The sequence below is a fragment of the Pygocentrus nattereri genome, chromosome 1 (genome assembly GCF_015220715.1).
Source record: "Pygocentrus nattereri isolate fPygNat1 chromosome 1, fPygNat1.pri, whole genome shotgun sequence".
Classification (NCBI taxonomy): domain Eukaryota; kingdom Metazoa; phylum Chordata; class Actinopteri; order Characiformes; family Serrasalmidae; genus Pygocentrus; species Pygocentrus nattereri.
Genome location: NC_051211.1, coordinates 21,232,114 through 21,253,317, shown reverse-complemented (window position 1 = coordinate 21,253,317; position 21,204 = coordinate 21,232,114). Strand labels below are relative to the sequence as shown.

Below are 21,204 nucleotides of genomic sequence, written 5' to 3'. Positions count from 1 at the left end.
AGGCGACCTTGAAAGTGTCAGCTACGGTGTAGTATTTTTCCCCCCACCCGTATTCCGGTAAAGCCCCGCCTCCTGCTTTGGGATTGGCTAAAACACATCCATCCATCCATCCATCCATCCGTTTTCTAAGCCACTTCTCCCACAGGGTCGTGGGGAGGGGTACTGGAGCCCATCCCAGCAGTCATTGGGCAGAAGGCAGGATACACTCTGGACAGGTCGCCAGTCCATTGCAGGGCAGACAGACAGACACACACAGTCACTCACACACTCACACATAGGTGCAATTTAGCATGTCCAGTTGGCCTGACCGCATGTCTTTGGACTGTGGGAGGAAACCGGAGAACCCGGAGGAAACCCACACAGACACAGGGAGAACACGCAAACTCCACACAGAGAGGACCGTGTTACGTGCACCTACCCTGTATCCAAACCCGTTGTCCATCTCATCAGCTCCACTTACCACTTTGTAGTTCTACAATTACAGATGTTTCCCTGCATACTTTGTTGGCCACCTTTCGATCTGTTCAATGGCCAGGTGCCCCGCAGGACCACCATAGAGCAGGTATTACCAACCAAAACAAATCCAGTCATCAGCATCCAGTGACCACTGAATAACACAAGCTGTGCCGCAACAGATAAACTACCACCTCTGAGATTCCGTCAGTGACTTGGACCAACAAGATCGGAGTGGACAGTGAGTGGACAGTGTTCGAAAACTCCTGCAGCACTGCTGTGTCCAGTCCACTCGCAAGAGCACAACACACACCACTAAACACCACTGTGTTTGACACTAAAAAAATAAACTGGACTTACAGACTGAAAAATGGCATACTCTGAACACACTTGTGTTGTCTTTAGGTAACTGCTTAACCTAAAATAGACAAAATTAATGAAAGTGCATTTCACTCAATGAAAACTCGTTACTGAGCCTCAAATACACTGCACTGAAATGTTTTGTGCTGCATCAACAATTGAATTATACGATAAGTTAACAAAAGTCTGTTAAACGGACTCTACTCTATTTGTTCGAATGAAAATGTCTGCCATTATTAAGTTCATACAACATGTCTTTCTTAGTGTAGAATTTTTCCTTTTTTTATCTGACGTAACAAGGAATGTGCAACACTGCATTGGCATGGTGAACATATTCAGTAACACAAAAGGATAATGTCAGGGGTCATAAATCACATCAATTATACATTTTCAGAAAAAAGAATAAATAAAAGGAAAAGGAAAAATGAATCAAAATGAAACAAGTAAACAAAACGAAACAAACTATCTTGTGATGTGTCTACAAAGGTTAGTATGACTGTTATATATCTGATCCCATTTAAATATGGCCTACTGATGAAAAATTCTATTCCACCAAACATGGTTTTAGGTGATAAAACAGCATCAATTTGAAAAATCAAACGTCAGTAGACTACAGAGAAATGTTTCTATTAACACAAATTCATTTGATGTTAAAGTCCTTTTAGCCAATCATAGCACAGGACGTGGGATCGTTCTAGCCATTCCCAGCACAGGAGGCGGGGTTTTGCAGGAAAACGGGTGCAATATGAATGCTGCTGATGCAGTGCTAGCTGTGCACCAGCACAACGCAGCAAGCTGGAATCAGAAAGAAGCCCAGAGAGTGTTGCTCCTCTGGGAGATTCTTTGATAAAGCTGTGTAAATGTCTCTTGAATGTGACTGTTACATTACTCACATATAACAACCAATGTAATGAGGGTAGCCGCATCCACACTTCGTACTGATTTAGACTAAACTATTAGTGTTTCTCCATTTTGGTCAAGTGTGGAACTTTTTGAGTGACTATGGCCTTGGTTTCACCTTTCTTTTGAAACCTAATGTTTCACTGCAGCAGAATGTGCACTGCACTCATGGACTCCTGCTGCATCAGAGGAACCATGAGACCATGAGACTTGTCCAGATGATTGAATTTGCTTGAAACACTAATGGTTTATGACAGATCTGGTGCTCTGCTAAGAAATACTGTGCAATATAGCTTATATGACATGTATATGAGGCTGGGGAGCTGAATTTTGCATTCCAACTGCATACAACCTCTGAACAAGCTGATCTAATGATAAAAGTACAGCACTGCATGGATGTTCCGTAACTGTAAAGCAGAGATATAGGCTAACCTGGAGGAAGGACAGCAGACATGTAGTCTAGAAGCCAAGCATTTTCTGTTTATTGAAATTAAGGCCTCATTTCTCGTTGATTATGCAAGCAGTTATTACATGTGAAAAAATGCAAAACGTTTTGTCTTGTGGTTCTTTTAGAAAGAAGAAATAATCTGCGTAATAAATCTGTCCTGTAATAAATATAGATCTGAGGCACTCCTGGACAGCTTAGGTTAAAAGGCTTTTAAAATGTCCTAATGATCGGTGTCATCCAGCTCTCGTTGAGCCTTTTCAGCAGGGACGAAGTGGTGAAGTAGCTTTTCATTTTGATGCTCCAAAGGTATGCAGTGCTTCAGCTTATCTTATTAGGCACCTAAACTGCAAAAGCAAAAAGTGGCAAGTGAAATTAGTCAACGTATCTAATATTGAACCTAATTATATGATGTTTTTAACTTATATAAGACATTTTTTGTTTGTTTCTGTTTTTACTATGTCACAGTATCTCACTTTAATGGCAGAAAATGTGGCCTTTTTAAAGAAATAGGCTTGAAACAAACCAAATCATCTGCCAATGTAGTGAGATTATTTGACTTACTACATAATCTTATGATAAGGTTATAACAAACCCAGAAATACATTAGGTGATATTAGGTATTATTAAGTAAATGGACTAGATTTAAGGTCATTTCACTTGACAAGATAGCCTATTTTGCAGTGAATTGCTGATAGTTTTATAAATCAACTCTTTACTCAGCTTTTTCCACTGCCTTTTATAATTATTTTTTATTTGTTTATGCTTGTTCACATTTTTCATAAAGTACCTTGAGCTGCTATCCTGTGTAATGCACAAAAATCTTTGCAGTAAGTGTCAGAATCTTGTTTGAATCCTTACTGAAAGTTGAAAGTGGCATCCATAAAAAATCAAATCCACCAAACAATATTAACAACGCTGGCCACCACAGCCAAAAGCCATGACGACCACTCCATTAGCAGATGAATGCTTCACTCCAATTAGTTTCAAAGGAAAAGCTGGGCAGTGGTTCTTTATAAGACGCTCATCTGTATGTGGGGCTGAGGTGATGGGAGGAGGGGGGAGGGGAGATAAACATTTACAGCATTGGGCAGGTGCTTTTACACAGATTAAATGGTTCTTCAGGGGTTCTTTAGTAAAGAAAATGGTTCTGCATGGAACCACACACTCACAGAACCGTTTGCTTGATTAGACGGTTCTTCAGATTGATGAAGAATGTGTCTAATAGGGTTCTATTTCTTTTCTTTTTGAAAAGGCTTCTATATTTGACCAAAAATGGTTCTTCTATTGTCACAGGCCTGACATCATAACAATAGAAAAACCCTTTGTGGTGCTACATAGAACCCATTTCAAAAAGGTTCTATATAGAGCCATCTATTGTACATCCTCCATCGATCTGAACAATCCTTTACTAATACAAAGAACCCTTAACACATGCATGCATTCTTTGAGTTGTCAGTGGTTCATTGTAGAACCATTTTTGTCATTAAAGAACCCTTGAAGAACCATCTTGCAAATCATCAGACATCAGAAAGAATGTAAAGACAATGTAAGATCACATAGTCATTGGCACAGGTTGGCAGCAGCTTGGCATTTTGCCTCCTCCTTGAGCTCCTCTGCCTTGTAGCATTGGGCAGCAGGAGGCGGGCTTTACTGCTTGAGCGGGATGATTGATTGACGAGCTGAGCAGCCCATTGGCTGTTCGCGCTCACTGACGTCATGGACCTACATGAGGCGACGTTTTAAACTCCTATAACTCGAGTTTAAAAGCTCTTAAAAGTAAAGCAACATGTGTTAACATGTTTTATTATATTCACTGTTCAGGAAATGCCTGCATTCTTTTACATTAAAAGTGTTTAAGCATTTATAAACTATGATTGTGCTCAAAGGCTCCATATCAACCCATTCATTTTGGACTCGCTCGGGAGCGCCCTCTAGCGTTCGAGAAAACCGGAACACATTGCAGAGCGGGAATTCTCCCCTCTACAAATTCTCTGGCACTGTGCTGTTCGTCGCAGCGCCTCTATGCCGAGGATGAGTTCAGCACTCTGTGGGCTGGGCTCCAGTGCTGAGTGTCAACACGCTGTTTTCTTTCCCAGCCAGCCCCAAGTATATCTCCGGCCAGCTGCCTCGTTCTTGGCTTGCTAGACCCGTCCAGGAGGGGGCAGGCTTAGTGCTTGGTATTCCCTTCCTCTGAGCTAAGTGTCCCTTGCTGCCTGTGTTAGAGTTTGCTATGCTGCCCATCTTCTTCCAGCTCAGTAGCCACATCCCACTACCCCACATTTGCTAGGGTCTTGTGACTATTGTGAACCTAAACATGCACTTTATGATGAGCTGACTTATGAAAAAAAAGAGATTTCCTATTTTCCTCCCTTGTAGGCAGCTTTGTCCTTAAATAATCAAATTTAATTACTTACTGAATTACTTAGTTTCTCACAAATGGTTGCATTCATGTGTTAATCCTTTAAATGACCCCTTTACTAGTCCAAATTTTTACCTCATACATCTATAACCTAAGAATAACTCGTCCGTCCATGAGGCTACTGAGTAATAGGACATAGCATATAACAAGCCTGAGATTTTAAATAAGTTTAGCTATCCTAGCCATGAATGTGTTTCATGTCTCTTTGTAGTCACTTTAACAAAACATCTTCAATTACCTGCAACTTAGCAGTCTTAATGAATTAAAATGAATGATCTGATGGAAAATTAAATGAGTATAAACAAGGTGCAAAATATAGGGGGTCCTGGGGGGCTCCAGAATCCCCTAATTGACCTCTTGGAAATTTTTAAAATCAAAATTCTGAGGGCTACCTGAAAATAAAGACATTATGATGTTATACTGTTTGTTAGGGAAAACTATACACGCAAATACAAATTCAGGGAAAGGGAAAGTAAATTGGTTACGCAGTTTGTCCTTCATAGCTTAGCAATGTTAACTATGTCTGGGATACCTCTGTATCTATAACTTCACAGTATGCTGCAGTATATGTGCAAATCTGAAAGCTTGGCCAATTTCCCAAGAGACTGGTTGAAAGAGTGAACCGTTACTCATTTCTTTTGGGTAAGATCCTAAATAATGTGTGGAAAAGTGCATTACCTAACTGGAAAAGGGCATTTCCAAAAGAAGGACTGTTAAATCTATGGCTAGTGAGTTCCAGCCAACATGAGAACCCCCGGAATACCAGGGGTTAATTTGCACACCCATTATAAATATGAAGTAGTTTACTGAACCCTGATAACTGATTGGCCGGGACGTTCATTCCTGAGTGATTTCGGTCCTTGCGGAGATGTGCGTGAAGGTTTAATTCAAAAGCAACATGCTGACATCTTCAGTTCGCTGTGTGGTACTGCAGCTGTTGCATGTAATTGTTGTAGATTCTTCAGGGGTTCTTTAGTAAACAAAATGGTTCTGTATGGAACCATACACACTCAAAGAACCCTTTGCATGATTAAAGTGTTCTTTGCATAATTAGAAGGTTCTATAGATTTGATGGAGAATGTGTTTGGTGATTTGAAAGATGGTTCTTCACGGGTTCTTTAATGAAGAAAATGATTCTGCATAGAACCACTGACAGCTCAACGAACGCTTTGCATGCATGAGTGAAGGGTTCTTTGAGTAAATGGTTTTTCAGATTTTTCAGACATGTAGACCGTATAATCATGGGCTCAAATTGGCACCCAAACCTACAAGTCCTTATGCTGTCTACTTGGTAACATAGAAAAACAACAAATACATCATTCTCAACTGAAACAACAGTTCTGAGCAGGTCTAAACGGCTGTCCTTGAATGGGATGTTGTATCAGTATCTGTATTGCTGATGGACTATTGCAGTTTCCTTCATGGACAGCATTTAGGCCTAACAAGCTTTGAGGAGACTGACATTGTTATTATCAGTCAACATCTTCAGTCTTCCCTTCTGTCTCTGCACAACCATGTAGACTTCACTTTTCAGGATTCACCTGATTTGTGCAAGCTTAGAACACACACACACACACACACACACACACACACACACACACATATATATATATATATATATATATATATATATATATATATATATATACATACATATTGCTGTTGTCGGAACAAAACACACAACCTCATATCACCAAAATCAGAACTTTACATGAGAAGGAAAAAACATGCTTTACCTTCAATGTAAGTCAAAGCAACCAGACCAGACTTTTTTCCAAATAATTTTGGGCCATTTCTTTTTGTTCATTCATCAGGAAATTGTAAAAAACTAAAAAACAAAAATGGAGATACAAGATTTTGTTTGTACATGAAGGTTCATCACAAGTAAAAACCACGACACGAAGGAATCAATCACAGCGCATTGTAAGGGTAAAAGCTGATGTTACCTTTTTCGCGTCATGCTAATATACTTGAAAGCTTAATAGAGGAGGAGTCAGCGCATGCTAATTGATTGGCTTGTTCTATTTCTTTCTTGTTCACCGTGTTCCATCATTGGTTGACTTAATTATGCCTTGCCCATTCTTATTGTCTTTACTGCCATCAGATGTCATCTTTTCCCTTTGTATAACTAAGTCCTTAAGTTGAAGATTTATGGCTCTGTTGATGCAAAGACAGACAGACAGACACACAGACAGATAGACAGACAGACGACACCTGGTGGCAATAAATCCACCAGTTTATCAGTTAAAGGTGTAGCACGGAGCAGAAGATTCTCTCTCGAATTATGTTTTCATCTTCTAATAGACTTGTAAGCATGGTCTTCTATGAATCATCAGGTCTTCCACGGCTTTTTCTCTGAAAGGAAAGAAATACATTAAAACATATTTTCTGATTATTCCACAAATCACACATGCACAACAAAAACAATAAAAAAAGGATGTATACACTGTTAGAAATAAAGGTACCATGCAGGTACATGGTAAGTGTAACCTCAAAGATGCAACAGCGGTTTTAAGGTTCAACTTTGTACCTTAAGTAAGTTTTTCCTAGTGGAAAAGTAGACATTTGCATCTTTTTATAAATTAATGTTTTAAAACAGAACAAGAAAATAAAAAGGCTGGAGGTGAGACGGGGAGTGTGGAGTCAGTATGACTTAGAAAGTATAATTTCAATGGATTATGGTTCAGTTATGTTCCCTGACTAAAGGTACTGAGATGTACCCCTGAGGGTACCACCACAGTGACAAAAATGGTCCTGCCCCAGTGACAGTGTCGTACCTTTTTTTCTGAGAGTGTATAACGATTAAGTATTCAGACCTCAGATACTTATTTTATATGTATTGATATTTTGTGTATTAATAGATTAATAGAGAAAATAAGTGTGTAACCTTAAGAATTGTCAGAGAACATATATTTCCTGCAATTAAGTAAATATTTTTTATTTCAGAATATTGTAATTTTACATGTGTACAACTGTTAGTAATGTACTGGGCTGTGTTTATGAGTTATGCTCAAAGTTAGCTACAATTTTCAGTACACTATTAACAAAGATGGTTCTTTGAAGTTTCTTTACTAAGGACAATAGTTGTACTTAGAACCTTAAATTCTCTAATTGGAGAATGTGTTGTATATGGTTCTACATAAAACCTTTTTGAAAAGGGTTCTGTATGGGTTCTGTAAGGGTTCTGTCCTTATTGTTACATTATGTCTATTGTTATGATGTCAAGTTTATAGCAATAGAACAACCTCTTTTTGTTGCTGTATATAAACCTTTTTAAAAAAGGCTGTATATGGAATCATCTGCAGCACATTCTCCTTCAGCCTGAACATTTACATAGACATTTATGTGAAGCTAATTGATCTGGAATGATGCACCAAACATACCATCATGACAGAATGGAAACCATGACTTGATTTTCAGCGTTCATGTTAATTGGTTCCTTCTTATGAAATATTTGGAAAAAATCTTTTCCAACCAACAGACCAAAGACACGTGGAACCTTTTCATTCCTGAAGTTCTCGTATGTTTAGAATCATAAGGTTCCATTTCTGAATAAATCCAATCTGGAATGAAAACTTTAACAGACATAGTTAAATCTAAGCATATGCTTTGCTATAATACATGTAATACCTCACTCAAATTCCAGTATTCTCACAAGTTTTATGAGCCACAGCAATATCATTTACAGATTAAAAATACATCTAGATAAGAAATATGAAGAAATATGTTGTGCAGTTATCATCAGAAATGAAATGTTTAAATTGTACCTTAACTGGGCTTACTGGGCTTTTGAATGAGTAGCATTTTTAACTTCACTGTTACTGTTCAGTGTTGCCACAGTCAAGTACAGGGAAGCCGGGACTGATCATGATGTTGCAAGACCACCCAAACTCGTAACAATAAACAAACAAGCAAGCAAATAAAAATGAACATTTTGCGTTTATGTGCAAGTTGAGTGATGCAAATTTTTTTGTTTTTTAAATAAACGAAATTGTCTGTTGTCATAATTTGTGCCTCTTGTGTAAGATTTGTAAGTCAAAAGACAAATCATTCTTCTCTTTTTACTTTAAACCCAAACAGAGTTGCGATGCAAAAGCAGCACTGAAAGGTAACTGCTAACAGTGCTATCATATGCCATCTAAAACATACCATTTGAATGTCAAATGGTAATGCCATAAATGAATGGCAGCTGCAAAACTTAAACCTGAGATTAAAACCTGACATAGCATTTCTTCATTCATCTGTTTGCATCTGCAGTGTATTGTATGAAGTATTTGAGCACCTTAGGGCCTTGTTTTCTGTAGCCCCCAAAGGCCCTTGCCAGTCATGGGCCCCTAGGCCCTGACCCCAATGGCCCTTGGGGTCAATAATCCCTCCCTGAAGGAAGCCAATGAAAAGGTTCCTATTGCTCATGTTGAGGTTCATTGGATCACCAAAAGTCATTGCTCAGAACTTCCTCCAGTGGCAACTAACATGTTTTTAAGAAACAGTACGGCTTTTTGCAGAAGAAAGAGTAAAAAGTTTACTGGATGCACTTCCCTGCTGAAAAAAATATGCTGGCCTGGTGCCGGTTTAGCTGGTCACCCAGTATCGTCATGCTGGTTGACCAACATACCAGCATCCAGAACAAAACGTATGCTGGCTTTACTGTTGACCAGCTGTGCTGCTGTGTGCTGGTTTTTCTAGTAGTGTTATCTTACACCTATCAGGCATAACATTCTGACCACCTCCTTGTTTCTATGCTCATTGTCCATTTTATCAGCTCCACTTACTGTATAGCTGCACTTTGTAGTTTTACAGTTACAGACTGTAGTCCATCTGTTTCTCTGCATACTCTGTTAGCCCACTTTTACCCTGTTCTTCAGTGGTCAGGACCCCCATACACACTAACAGAGCAGGTACTATTTTGGATGGTGGATCATTCTCAGCGCTGCAGTAACACTGACGTGGTGGTGATGTGTTAGTGTGTGTTTTGCTGGTACGAGTGGATCAGACACAGCAATCCTCTAGTCCTTCATCAGTGGTCACAGGATGCTGTTGGCTGGATATTTTTGGTTGGTGGACTATTCTCAGCTCAGCAGTGACACTGAGATGTTTAAAAATTCCAGCAGCACCACTCAAATAGTACCTGCACTGTAAGGGTCCATGGGGGTCCTGACCACTGAAGAACAGGGTCAAAGGGGGCTAACAGAGTATGCAGAGAAACAGATGGACTACAGTCTGTAACTGTAGAACTACAAAGTGCAGCTATACAGTAAGTCGAGCTGATAAACTGGATAATGAGCGTAGAAACAAGGAGGTGCTCGTAATGTTATGCCTGATTGGTGTAATTGGTGATGTGTATCTCATTGTTTGATTCGTTTAGTAGTTTATCTGTTTTAGTTACCAACTTACACCTAATTACCAATATCTTGGTACCAATATATTACTGTGTTCGTATAGTTCACCCTAGTTATGGTTATTTTGCTTAATGTGGGACCCATATATGAAATGGTTGTGTCCAGACAATCTGTCACACACTGTTTAAAATCTTAATAAGATAATACAAGATTTTTTTTAATTTTGTTCCTACATGTGCCTTATTCGAAAAACAGATTGACTAAACAAATGCTGACATATATACTGAACACTGAATTCACCCAAGAGAGTGAGGCAAATCTTGCCTAGGGTCTTCTATGGTCTGGAGCCTGCCCTGACAGCTCTGTGCAGACAGCATTAAAGGTGAAAGTCTTCTTTAAACACAGAAAAGTAAGTGTTGCAGTGTAGCTACTTGAGGTGTCATCTCTTATCACCAAGTTAACTTTGTAAACTCATGAATTCATACCGCATCAGCTTCATGTAGGCAGCACTTTACTGCCATCTTGTGTTCAGGATGGTAAATAACATGTTGCAGAAAATGAATGCAAGCAGAAGTCGACAAAAGACAGTGGCAAGCACCAAGTGTGGGTGAATAGGGCCATTGCTGGGGCCCCAGAGGCCCTCAGACCACAAGCAGGGCCTCAAATTATGCAGAAGGATCCACTGCATATATCCTATGAACAAATAGCCATGGAATTTGTACAAATGACTAAATGAAGAAATAGAATCTGTTTTAAGGCCCCTCTAATTTTATGTTGTTATTCACTCATGGGGTATTGTTGCAATTGAAATGAGATGCTTTGGACAATGAGTTGGACTCCTTTTTGTGTATTATTACTCGGTTTCTGTTAAAAGAAACAGGGAAGAAAAAAAGCACAACATGGCAAAACGTGTTTCAATATAGACACAAAATGATACATTGTTAAGATTAATTTAGTTTATTTTCCAAACAAAAAGAATCTTAAGAAAGAGGACATAAACACAAACATGAACTACTGTTTAATCTCTCTTACCACGTATTAATTCATTCATTCATTCCTTCATTCATTCATTCATTCATTCATTCATTTGTTCACTCATTATGTGTTTATTGTTAGGGTGAACTAAAGATGCTTGTGCCTAGGGCCATAATCAGTCCCTGCCATGCATGTTGATAAAAATTGTGATCCATTAGTAAATATACACATACAGAAATGGCAAAACAATTCTCGGTTTAATTCATCATTTCTTTGGGAAATGGCTTAAAAGACTAGTTCATGACTTGGTATATACCTTCTGTCTTTCTCTAACATTTCTTACTCTGTTTCTTATGAAAAACATGCTTCTAAAGTCTGACAGGCATGTTTCTAAAACTAGACAAGCCCCTTTCTTTTAGAAACTAATCTGTTATTGATTCAAGGATACAGAATAGTTCCTTCAAGGTTATGCAAAGAAATGTGAGAAGAATTAATGTGATTTTTACATAGCAGCTTTGTTGAATGATGAATAATGGCTTTCACAGATGCTGCTGTAGCCACTGGCTCTTGCCTGTCCTCTGCTGGCTGTGGAATTATTAATGATAAAGGCTAGTATGTTACAGTTTACATGGATTTCCTCAGCAGAGCCTGCAGAGCTTTATTCTAATGATGGTTAAGATTATATGATAGAGTAAGTTCTCAATTCAGTACATCTTTAGCTACTGCGACACTGCGTGCACACTCACACTCTCATTTACATTCAAAATTCACCAGAATTACTGAAACTGAATGCTTTGGGTAGTTTGACCAAATAACATTTAGAAAAGAAACAAGATACATTTTACTTACAACACACTACTTACACTTTAATGGTCATTTAATGTTAATTTAATACTAGAGACCAGTGTTTCCTGTAGGACATCTTTAGATTTCATTAGGAAAACATCAGATGCTATCAGACGACAAAATACCATAACATACATATCAACAGAGGGGGACAAAGTACACAAATCATGTACTTGAGTTAAAGTAGAGACACCCAAGGAAAATATTACTCCAGTAAAAGTAGAAGTTCCTCCCTTTAGACCTCCACTTGAGTAAAAGTACAAAAGTATTTGCCTTCAAATGTACTTAAGAATAAAGTAAAAGTACTAAAAGAGTAATTATGGCTCTGATGTCCTGTTATCATTTTTGTAACAAGACTCGCTTCATGAACTCATTTCAGGTGAAAATCCTCCAGCGTCTCTCTTGGTAAACCAGTCTTTTAATAGAACGTCATTAATTAGTGACGCTGACGTCTATTAAAATGATCATTATCACAAAACACTGAAGGTAAACAGAAGTACTGCTGGATTCATGTTGCATTACATCAGCTTCGTGGAGGATAGGGAGATGGCAAATAATGTTGCAGCAAATGAATGTAGGCATAAAACCAAACAACTATGTCTGTATGCGTTGAAATAAATTATGATTTAGTAGTACATATACATACACACTCACAGAAATCTATAAATGAATACAAATGCTTTTTTAACATAAAATGTTAACCATTTTCACAGCTGTAGTGACTTTCACTGAGGTGCTTTGGTTTCTGCTGCTGCATTTCGTTGCATGGCCACTAGAGGGCAAGGTATGTTAGGGTCATGCTCTTAAAATAATAGTCACTGAATTATAATATACCTTAATTTTTCATGCAGTTCAATTCTCCACAGCTATTTCAAGTAAAGCAGGAAAAAAGCACTTTGTAATGAGAGGAGTTTGTTTTTGTGCTTGTTAATTTCTTTAACAGTGATTAAAATCCGAGAATGTGTATTGAAGAGACCTTACACCCTGTAATGTGCTCTTGGTTTGTCAAGCGCTAGAGGGCACTCCTGAGCTCAAGTCCAAAATGAATGGGTCAACATGGATTATATGACAAAATCATAGTTTGTACATGTTTAATTATTTTTATAAATAAAACATTTAAAAATGTATTATGAACACTACAGGGAGGCTGGCCACTTCCTACTCCCCACTTTATATCGGGTGGGTGGGGATGGAGCTAAAAAGAAAAGAAAAAAGAAGGAAAAAGAAAAAAGGAAATATTTCAGGGCTTTCTAGCCACTTGTCCAGAACATTCCTGTAATTTATAAGAAGGATGTATCTCACTAAAAAGGCAAAGAAAAGCAAAGTCAAGTAAAAATGTGTCTGTATATTTCCTTTTTTCTGCAGTAAACAGGTGCAGTATGTTGTTAGCATTACGGATACTGAGTTGGTTGGTTAGTGTAGTGGTTAACACCTCTGCCTTCTATGTTGTAGACTGGGATTCAATCCCCACCTGGGTCAGCACCCTACACTATACCAATAAGAGTCCTTGGGCAAGACTCCTAGCACCACCTTGGCCTACCTGTGTAAAAATGTAAGTCACTCTGGATAAGAGCTTCAGCCAAATGCCAGAAATGTAAATGTACTGAGTGCTGATTGGTTAGCATCACTGTTACTGAGTGCTGATTGGTTAGCATCACTGCTACTGAGTGCTGATTGTTTAGCATCACTGCTACTGAGTGCTGATTGGTTAGCATCACTGTTATTGAGTGCTGATTGGTTAGCATCACTGCTACTGAGTGCTGATTGGTTAGCATTACTGCTACTGAGTGCTAATTGATTAGCATCACTGCTAGTGAGTGCTGATTGGTTAGCATCACTGCTACTGAGTGCTGATTGGTTAGCATCACTGCTACTGAGTGCTGATTGGTTAGCATTACTGCTACTGAGTACTGACTAGTTAGCATTACTGCTACTGAGTACTGACTGGTTAGCAGTGCTGTTACTATGTTTTTTGCACAGATGTTCCATTTGAGCCTCTTCATTTTGGACTCAGTTGGGAACACCTCTAGTGTTTGACAAACCTGGAAGACATTGCTGAGTGGTAATTGTTCTCTCTACATGTTCTCTGGTGAAGCTTTTCCAACCGTCAGTCTTTCTTATGGAAACTGAGGTAAGAGGTCTGAATTTTATGGGTGATAGGTTTCTATAAATGAATTGGCAAAAATAACCAATCTCTCAAAACATCTGGAGAGTTGGAAGAGTAAGGTTAGCATTTTTCATCGCAGCTAACTCTGTGACTGGCTAACTAGCCACCAAGTATTGTCTAATGTAGGCCTAATTGTTTAGGTTAATGTGATGTTTTTAACAGTTTAGTGGTCAGTGTTGGTCAGCTTTTCCCCAGCTAACTTGCAAGCTTTCATGGGTTATGACTCCAGTATAACCTAACTATAATTAACTTCAGTTCATGTTAATTTATCGTAAATTAGCAGTATTAACAGTCATTTCATCTTTGAAGTGCAATAACAGACAGTAATCACATGCATTTGGATAACATTTGGATATCACCTTATTTTATTGCTCAGTTCAGTGTTTAGTGAAGAACAAACTATGACTTGTCATGTGTAACTATCTTTCAGCACAGTCAAGAACTGGCAAGGAATTAGGTGGAAATCATTTTTACCCTATAATACTACACTGCCCTGGCTCCTCTCACAGATTCTCTTCAGACCATTTTTGCAGGAAGATGTGAACCAAGTGGTGCGATAAGAGCCCCCTGGGGTCATTCGGGCACACAAATCTTTATTCTTGCCGTTGACAGGGGACCAGTCCCAGAACCTAAGAGGACAAAGAATTTTGTATCATTGTTTTTGAAGTTCCCTGAGGGAGAAGCGGCTTAGAAAATGTGTGTGTGTGTGTGTGTGTGTGTGTGTGTGTGTGTGTGTGTGTGTGTGTGTGTGTGTGTGTGTGTTTTGAAGTTACTGTCCAACATCTCAACATACACCAACTGGCCACTTCATTAAGTGCACCTACCTTGTATCTTCACCCTTTCTCCATTTGTTCGCCCCCTTTAACCCTGTCCTTCAAAGGTCAGGACCCCCGCAGGACCAACACAGAGCAGGTATTATTTGGATGGTGGATCATTCTCAGCACTGCAGATCCTGTGGGGGTCCTGACCATTGAAGGTCAGGGTTAAAGGGGGCTAACAAAGTATGCAGTGATCCAGATGGACTACAGTTTGAATTTGTAGAACGACAAAGTGCACTTATAATTTATTAAAATTTTATTTAACCTTTAATTTAGATAGGCAAGTCATTGACATGTTCTTATTTACAACAGCCATCTGGCAAGTGGCTTATATGGAAAATGGACCTAAAATAGCAGTTGGTGTATTTAGCCATAATGATCAAGCCTACAAAGAAATAAATGTGTCCTAGAACTTTCTAGAATTTTTAAACTATTGCAGTTAGCACAGACTTTTGTTTGTGTGTATGTGTTTTAGTAGTATTAGTCATTGTATTGTAGCTGGAGAACATCCTCTTACTGTTCTGCATCATCTACAGGTGTGCCATCCACCCACAGCCAGGCCCCATCTGGATTCATGTTCGCCAGACCAAGCCAGTATGAGTCACCTTGACTGAAATCTTCAGCCTTTCTGCACAAGAACTTCTGAAAGGACATTCACATTTATGCAAGGAACATTGTGAGTACAACCAGATAAGAGGCCTTAATGCACTGAATGGGCTGGCTTACCACAGTGTATCTAGTTATTAATAGGCTTTCAGTTAAGGCCTTTTGTCCTTTTTCCTTAGTGCTCATATCTTAGTTCTGTTTTTAAAGTGGCTGCAAGGAAAGTAAAGTCACTGACTTTGTGCTCTTTTATAAACTGCTTCCCCATCCAAATGCAATCCATATGAGAATATTACACCCTGTAGTAAACGTAGAAATACAGTCAGGTCTGTAAATATCTGGGCATTGATTTTAGTTGTTTGCCACAGAATGTTGCATTTGAAATTAGATAATAAATACAAGCTTTAAGTTGAGAATATTCACATCCTAATCATGTAAACAGTGTAGGAATTACAACCATTTTCACACGCACATTTTTAGAGGCTCAAATTTAATTGGACAGTTGGATTTGTTTACTGACTACTAAAAGTTAAAATGCTGCAAGAACAAGCTGGAACTGAGGACAGCTACAGCAAAGCCCTAGCAGAACATTACCAGAGAAGCAACCCAGCATCGAGTGATGTCTACGGGTTTCAGACTTCCAGCAGTCACCTATGACTTTCAGGCAGGAAGCTTGGTTTGCAAAGTAATTTGCAAAAAAGTATTTAAAAATGTATAAAATTATGTATGAGGATATTAGTTTGTCCAAGCCCCTTTACAGTCAGGGAGCTATGTATGAAAAGTATTTTAATACCTACACTGTTCACCCAGTTGTAAACGCCATCAAAGTGAAGCTGAAGGTCTGCGCTGACCTCATATTCATTGTTCAATGTCAACTCCAATAGGCTGTGGTGGACAGCTAAAATAACTTTGTCGATGTCCAAACACTTCTGGAAATGACTACAAATGAAAGCCAGTAGGAAACTGTGTTTATTATACAAATGACTTCACACTTAATTAGTCTCTCATCAGTGTAAAAGAGAAATGTAGAAGTGGACTCCCAAAGCTTGTCTGCCATGGGTCTTTCTCTTACCTGCTCCTCCTCATTTTTCACAGTAGCCAGGTGGCCTCCAACAGACAGGCAGAGATACTGACTGGACATCCAGTCCTTTCGCTCTGAGACAAACAGGTAGCATTTCTGCATGAAGGGTTCCCAGCCCTCTGGGCATGGCTTACACTCACGCACTGTGGAGGCATCCAGAATCAGAGGTAAGTGCAAATGTTTACCTCCATACACAGTGAGTAATTCTGTGTTATTGAGTAGAATGTTTCTCAAGTTGAGCGGCATTACTTGATGTTTAGGAAATCTGTAGATGTACACTCTAAATTTCATATAATCACAAACCTTCAATGGCAATTTCATGGCACATCAATATTGCCTTTTCCAGCCCATGACTATATACACTTGTGACTCTTACATCAACTTTTATACAATTAAAGACATGTTTTTCCTCTGACTATTTACAGAACACATTGTACTGTTGTATTTTTATATTCAGGTCTGTGTTTAAATGTGAATTCTTCTAAGTAATAATTGAGATGTAGACAAAGCCATTCAGAGTGGTTTGATATGAAATGCTCTTATTAAGGAACCTGTGAAATGCCATTCTGGAGAAACTTAGTAAGTCAGTCAGTTGTTCACAACAAAAAAAAGGAATATGAAGAGCAGCCAAGCCATGCAGACAACACGAAAGTCCAGTCAAAAAATTGGGACAAAACATACAGTAGAAGTTCTGAGACACACTTACTCAAACCTTAGGCCTCAGGCCTATCTGTATATCTGTTAGAGAATTGGCCATAAACGTTCTCTAGATTCACCATTAAAGCATCTGCACCTATGTGTGGCTGTCTTTAAAGATAAACCCAATAAACCTACTGGCTTTGCACTGGGTAGCATTGAGAGGCGAGTGGTCATTTGTGACATTAACCTACCCACTCTAGCCAAGGATGGCTTCATCTTTAAGTGTCACAGATATAAGGGAACCAACTCTACCATACAGCAAGATATTAATACTGTCATTGCCATAGCATTTCACCAGGTGCGTGGCACACTGGCTTCAGTGGGCAACTTCAGTTTCTGGGATAGTGACATTCATATCAACCTGAAAATCTCAGAGCAGCTTGATCAGCCAATCATGGATTCCTGCATCAACCACAGTGGAAAAGTCCACCCACAGTTGTAGCTATAATTGGTCCAAGGGAAATGAATACTACAAGCCTGATGATCTTGTCACATTTTGGAAGACCTGCATTAGTGTGTAATTACAAGAGAGAGTGAGAGACCCCTTGTGACTAACATTTGGAGAAATAATGTTGGCATTCCATCTTTTGTATGGACCAGTCAAAAAGGACCAAACTGCTTCTGTGCAACAGCTAATGACTCTGAGTCAAACAACAGCAGCCATGCTTCAGTGCTCTTGATGTACCTTATATTGTTGTTGCTTTATACATATTATAACTGTAGTGATAGGAAACAGACATCCAAAGCCTCTAAATGTGAATTCAGACTTGGAAAGTTTGGTTCAATTAAAACAAACCCTAGTGCTATTGCTCTGTTAGTGTGATTTGTTAGAGTAATTGAGAATGCTGCCATCTGAGCTCTGGTAAACACCAAAAAAGCAAAACGAGACCGTCAGAGCAGATCCGTCTTAGTTCCCTTAGTTCACTTGAAATATGAACAGAATACAGACCAAACAGAAAGAGGTGAGTTTCTGAGGCTGTTTTGACACATACATGTGTTTTATTGTTTATTCTGAAACTGTGATGATAGAACATATAGGCCTAGTTTTGGTTTCAAAATAAGGTTGAGGCACATTGACAGTGATTATAAATTACATGATATACACTTTGGCTGCACTCATAAATTATATTGTGTATTAAGGCACTAAAGTTTCTCCATTTAGTAAAAACAGCAAGCCACTCAAGGCTGTTAGAGGGGTTTCACCATGGTAGCACAGGGAGTCTTATTACTTATTGCTCTGATAACACAAGACAGACAAAACAAGACACAAATAGATCAAACGAGCACAGATAGAACGAAGAACAGCAAGATTCAGAACATTCAAAGCACATTATCTCAGTTATTGTTTGTGTGTCAAAATCTACACAATCAGATGAATAGGTGTTGTGTTGTGACTTTTGTTTACGTTTTTTGGTTTGATTGTTGAATATGTTAATATAAATGGTAAGTACACCAGAACAAAACTGTATGTATTTGTGAAAATGTATCATTTTCTGCTTTGGTCTGCATGGAAACCAAACTTCAAGTATAAATGCACTCTAAAAGCTTGCTAACATAAAATTATTACATGTAATGGTTATAAAAATGTTGTTTGATATTTGAGACTGCCAGTTTGTAGGATAAGGATTTTAGATTTTTTAAAGATAAGGTTCTGTTAAATACATTCATGGCAGGGAGGTACATGTAGGGCGATGTGAGGAAGAGTACTCGAAAAAAAAAAACAATTTTCAGACTTAGAAGTATTTCACAATCATCAGCATTACATATAAAAACTCAGAAGACTCAGAATGTTGGTTCAGTGATCATTTTGGATAGCAAATAAAATGGGTATATTTGTGTAGACAACTTCTGGTTCCTTTCCCCACCACTATAAAGAAATCTGACTCAGTGACTTTCTCTGCAGTGCACATCAAACCATGCAGAATGACTGTGTTTACACCCCGTTTTATGAAGAAATATAGAAAAGTCAGTGAAATTCTCCTTTAACATACAAGTACACGCTTTCTGCTTATTATTTGTCTGAAAGCGTGAAGGTCAAATTACAGTTCCTAGCTGAAATAGCAGTATATCCAGCAATGTTATCATTACTCACAGTTAGAGGTTTTGTTGGTAGTGCAGTGTTGGTTAAGCTCTGGATACCTGTGGAAGAGGTTATTGTATGAGCGGTTCAGAGCGTCACACTTTCCTGTTAAGTCTCTGAAACGGCCCTCCTGCTCAGCCATCTGTCCCTTAAACGAGACAGTGATCTGAACCGCTGCACAAAGACAGAATTATTTTCTTTATTAAGCATAACAGAAAATGCTCTAACAAATGTTGAAGGTTGGAAGTAAAGATTACACCGAAGTGAGTCTAAGTTCTTCTAAAAAAAAAGAAAAAAACATTTTTTCATTACATTTTCACTCATATGACTATCAAAGCCCTGTTTTTTTAGGTGTACTCTTTCAGACTCTGTTGCTTTACAAATTGAAGCTGCACATATACATATTATTGCATGCAACACTATTGTACTCACAGTAAAATGCCTCTAGAAAGGAAACGACAGCTAGCAAGAAGCAGAGCAAAGCGAAGTAGTATGTAGCGGTCCTGTAGCACTTCACAGTCTGTTTATCTAGAAAAGAAAGAATCGTCAACAACAATACATTGTGTATAAATGTAGAACATGTCTACTCTATTTACAACAGCTTTAGGGCTCTAGACAGATGTCCAGACCTTCAATCTTAATTACTTGGTAAAACGCAATTCTTTTCATAACAAGATTTTAATTACCGTCATTAGGTGGTTTAAGCTCCTCCTCCGTCTTGACCGGCATATTCGGCGTCTGATTCCCGTGATCAGTTTGCTTAAAAATGCCCATAACTTTGAGACAGAGTCAGTGCCTCTTCTAGATGTTCTCTTCTGAAGCTGAAATTCAGAGACACCTAACAGGTCTTATCAGCTTAGAGCACATGCAAACTAGAGGATGATATATTTCATTACTTTAAAGTTGTCTACATCCCTTTCATAAGCTTGGGAATAAGAGGAAACAAACTTGAGGTAGTTTCATAGCTGTCAATTTAATGAGTAACCTATTGTTCTTTGATTGTTCTGTCGAAATTATAGATAAACAACACACTTTCTTTATTTGTCTGTCACTGCATTTCTACTGAAAAAGACAAAGATCCATCTTACCATTAAGAATGAAACATTTAAAGTTTGACTGGATGATAACATTTCATTTTTAATTTAGAGCCTGTCAGAGTCTACACAATGTCTAGATTAGCACGGTCCTTCAAATGTAATCAAATGCACTCGTGTGGATGTCACAGTGTGCACTAAATAATGTTGGCTTTGACTGCTCGTCAACAGCAGTTACAGTGACACCTGCACTGGAAGTACTGTTTGCCAGAGCCCTTTCTTGACAGTGGATAATCACTGGTCAAGTAGGACAGTCACCACAGGATTTGAATGCATCCAGCATCACATGGTTCTATTGCGCCTATCAATCTCACTCTGCATGCAAATGTCAACTAGCCTAAAATTTGAACAGTGTTTTTACTCATAGAAACAGCCTGCAGGAATAATTCCTGAAGTCATGTTGCTCTACTATGGGGGTGTCCGTTCTTATCCACAGTGGGCTGCTGTGGCTGCAGGTTTTCCCTCAAAACAGGCTGGAGCACACCTGATTCCTGAAACTGCTGATCCCATGATCTCCTGCTTTGTTGAAATGAAAACCTGCAGCCCTTTGTGGACAAGATTGGACAGCCCTGCTCTACGAGTGTCTTTAGCACTGGTTAACAACGTATTTTTCTGAAGAAACATCAGTAGTATGAGTGATCTTTGTTTTTCGGAAATGTCTTCTCTATCCTACAACTTGACATTTTAGTCAAAATGAATTCTCACCTTCGTAGGGAACTTGGGCCTACATGGTTTATACCATGTTTATACGTGTAGAATGGAGAATGAGCTTTAGGCCCTTTTGTTCAGTGCTTCCCATGTTATGTTAGCCATGTTTTCTACTGTGTACTGCACAGCCTGGTCCATCTGTTAGTCATTGCGTGTAAGGCAGAAAACACTCTGGACACGTCACCAGTCCATTGCAGGGTAGACACACAGACAT

At 38.8% G+C, this 21,204-nt stretch overlaps 1 protein-coding gene across 1 annotated transcript; it reads right to left on the bottom strand.

Moving 5' to 3' along the window:
- Positions 1-14,249: 14,249 nt before the first annotated feature.
- LOC108439909 (C-type lectin domain family 4 member E-like) lies at positions 14,250-20,468 on the bottom strand. Its single transcript, XM_017718578.2, has 7 exons — positions 20,277-20,468; positions 19,875-20,009; positions 19,621-19,716; positions 19,201-19,362; positions 16,401-16,552; positions 15,243-15,367; positions 14,250-14,536 (listed from the first exon to the last, which is right to left on the bottom strand). Exons 2-7 carry the CDS (start codon positions 19,960-19,962, stop codon positions 14,383-14,385), a joined length of 777 nt encoding a protein of 258 aa, XP_017574067.1. The 5' UTR covers positions 19,963-20,009; positions 20,277-20,468; the 3' UTR covers positions 14,250-14,382.
- Between the last annotated feature and the right edge of the window lie 736 nt (positions 20,469-21,204).